At 55.5% G+C, this 949-nt stretch overlaps 1 protein-coding gene across 1 annotated transcript in view; it reads right to left on the bottom strand.

Moving 5' to 3' along the window:
• LOC105619070 (neurotrimin-like) overlaps nucleotides 1–670 on the bottom strand; it is a 10704-nt gene extending 10034 nt beyond the window's left edge. Inside the window, exon 1 of the mRNA XM_012200600.1 lies at nucleotides 601–670. Within this exon, the coding sequence (XP_012055990.1) occupies nucleotides 601–670 (70 nt within the window). The remainder of the gene's footprint in view (nucleotides 1–600) is intronic.
• Nucleotides 671–949: the final 279 nt, after the last annotated feature.

Here is a 949-nt window from a genome sequence, read left to right as displayed (position 1 = left end):
GAGAGAGAGAGAACAAGTGTGGAGAGAGGCACAATGCTGCGGCGCGACAAACAAGGGTGGCGCTAGATACGGTCCTGGACCGGGACCGGAGGTTGCGTCCCCCCCTTAGTCGTCTCCGTCCTTTGTAGTCCTTATCTATTCTCGCGTATCCTCGATTCTTCCCCTCCTGTATGATCTCCACACTCGGTATCCGCCGGTATTCGTGACAGCGGGAGAAACGCGCACGAGTGCGCGGTACGTACGTTCGTAAATGCATGCGGGGCGCGAGGGAGAGGATATGCAACGTACTGCTACACCCCAAAATCTGATCGATCCATCGCGCGGCACGAGTTTCCGCGAGCCCCGCCTCCTCGCAAATTGTACGATGATGTTCGATAATTCGATCACCACCCGTCTATCTACGTGTATCGCATGAATCGAGTAATCGCTATTTACAGCATCTCCCCTCCCCCCTCCCTCCTGACAGCATCTTCCTCTCGGAGCCTCGACCTGATATCTCGACGCCGCCATCTGTTTCATGGATCCGCGTCACAGAGTGGAAAGGTATGTTTTTTTTAACTGTATGACAAGCCGTGGGATCTCCCCGTGAATGAGGCTTACCGGTAATGCCTAGTAGGATCCAGCACACGAGGCACAGGACGTAATAGTTGACGTAGGAGGACCTCCTCATGATGATCACGACGACGACAACAACAACGGCGACGACGACGACGGCGGCGTAACTGTCCCCGATAACGGGTCCACTGACATCTCATGGAACACCGCGATGCACCTCTTTCTCTCGGCGCTCCTCCACTTAATAATCCTCCGTCGTCGTCCCGTTCATCCTCCAACAGCAGCCGGTGCTACTAGGACCCGCGCATACTCCCGCGTTACCCGTCGTTGCAACCCTCTTGTTGCAACCCCCCCGTTGCGCTCTTGTTGTGCATCCACCGATTTTCCTTTACTC

Source organism: Atta cephalotes, assembly GCF_000143395.1.
Source record: "Atta cephalotes unplaced genomic scaffold scaffold00019, whole genome shotgun sequence".
Classification (NCBI taxonomy): Eukaryota; Metazoa; Arthropoda; class Insecta; order Hymenoptera; family Formicidae; genus Atta; species Atta cephalotes.
Note: the sequence above shows the minus strand (reverse complement) of the source record. Positions and strands in the feature narration are given on the sequence as shown.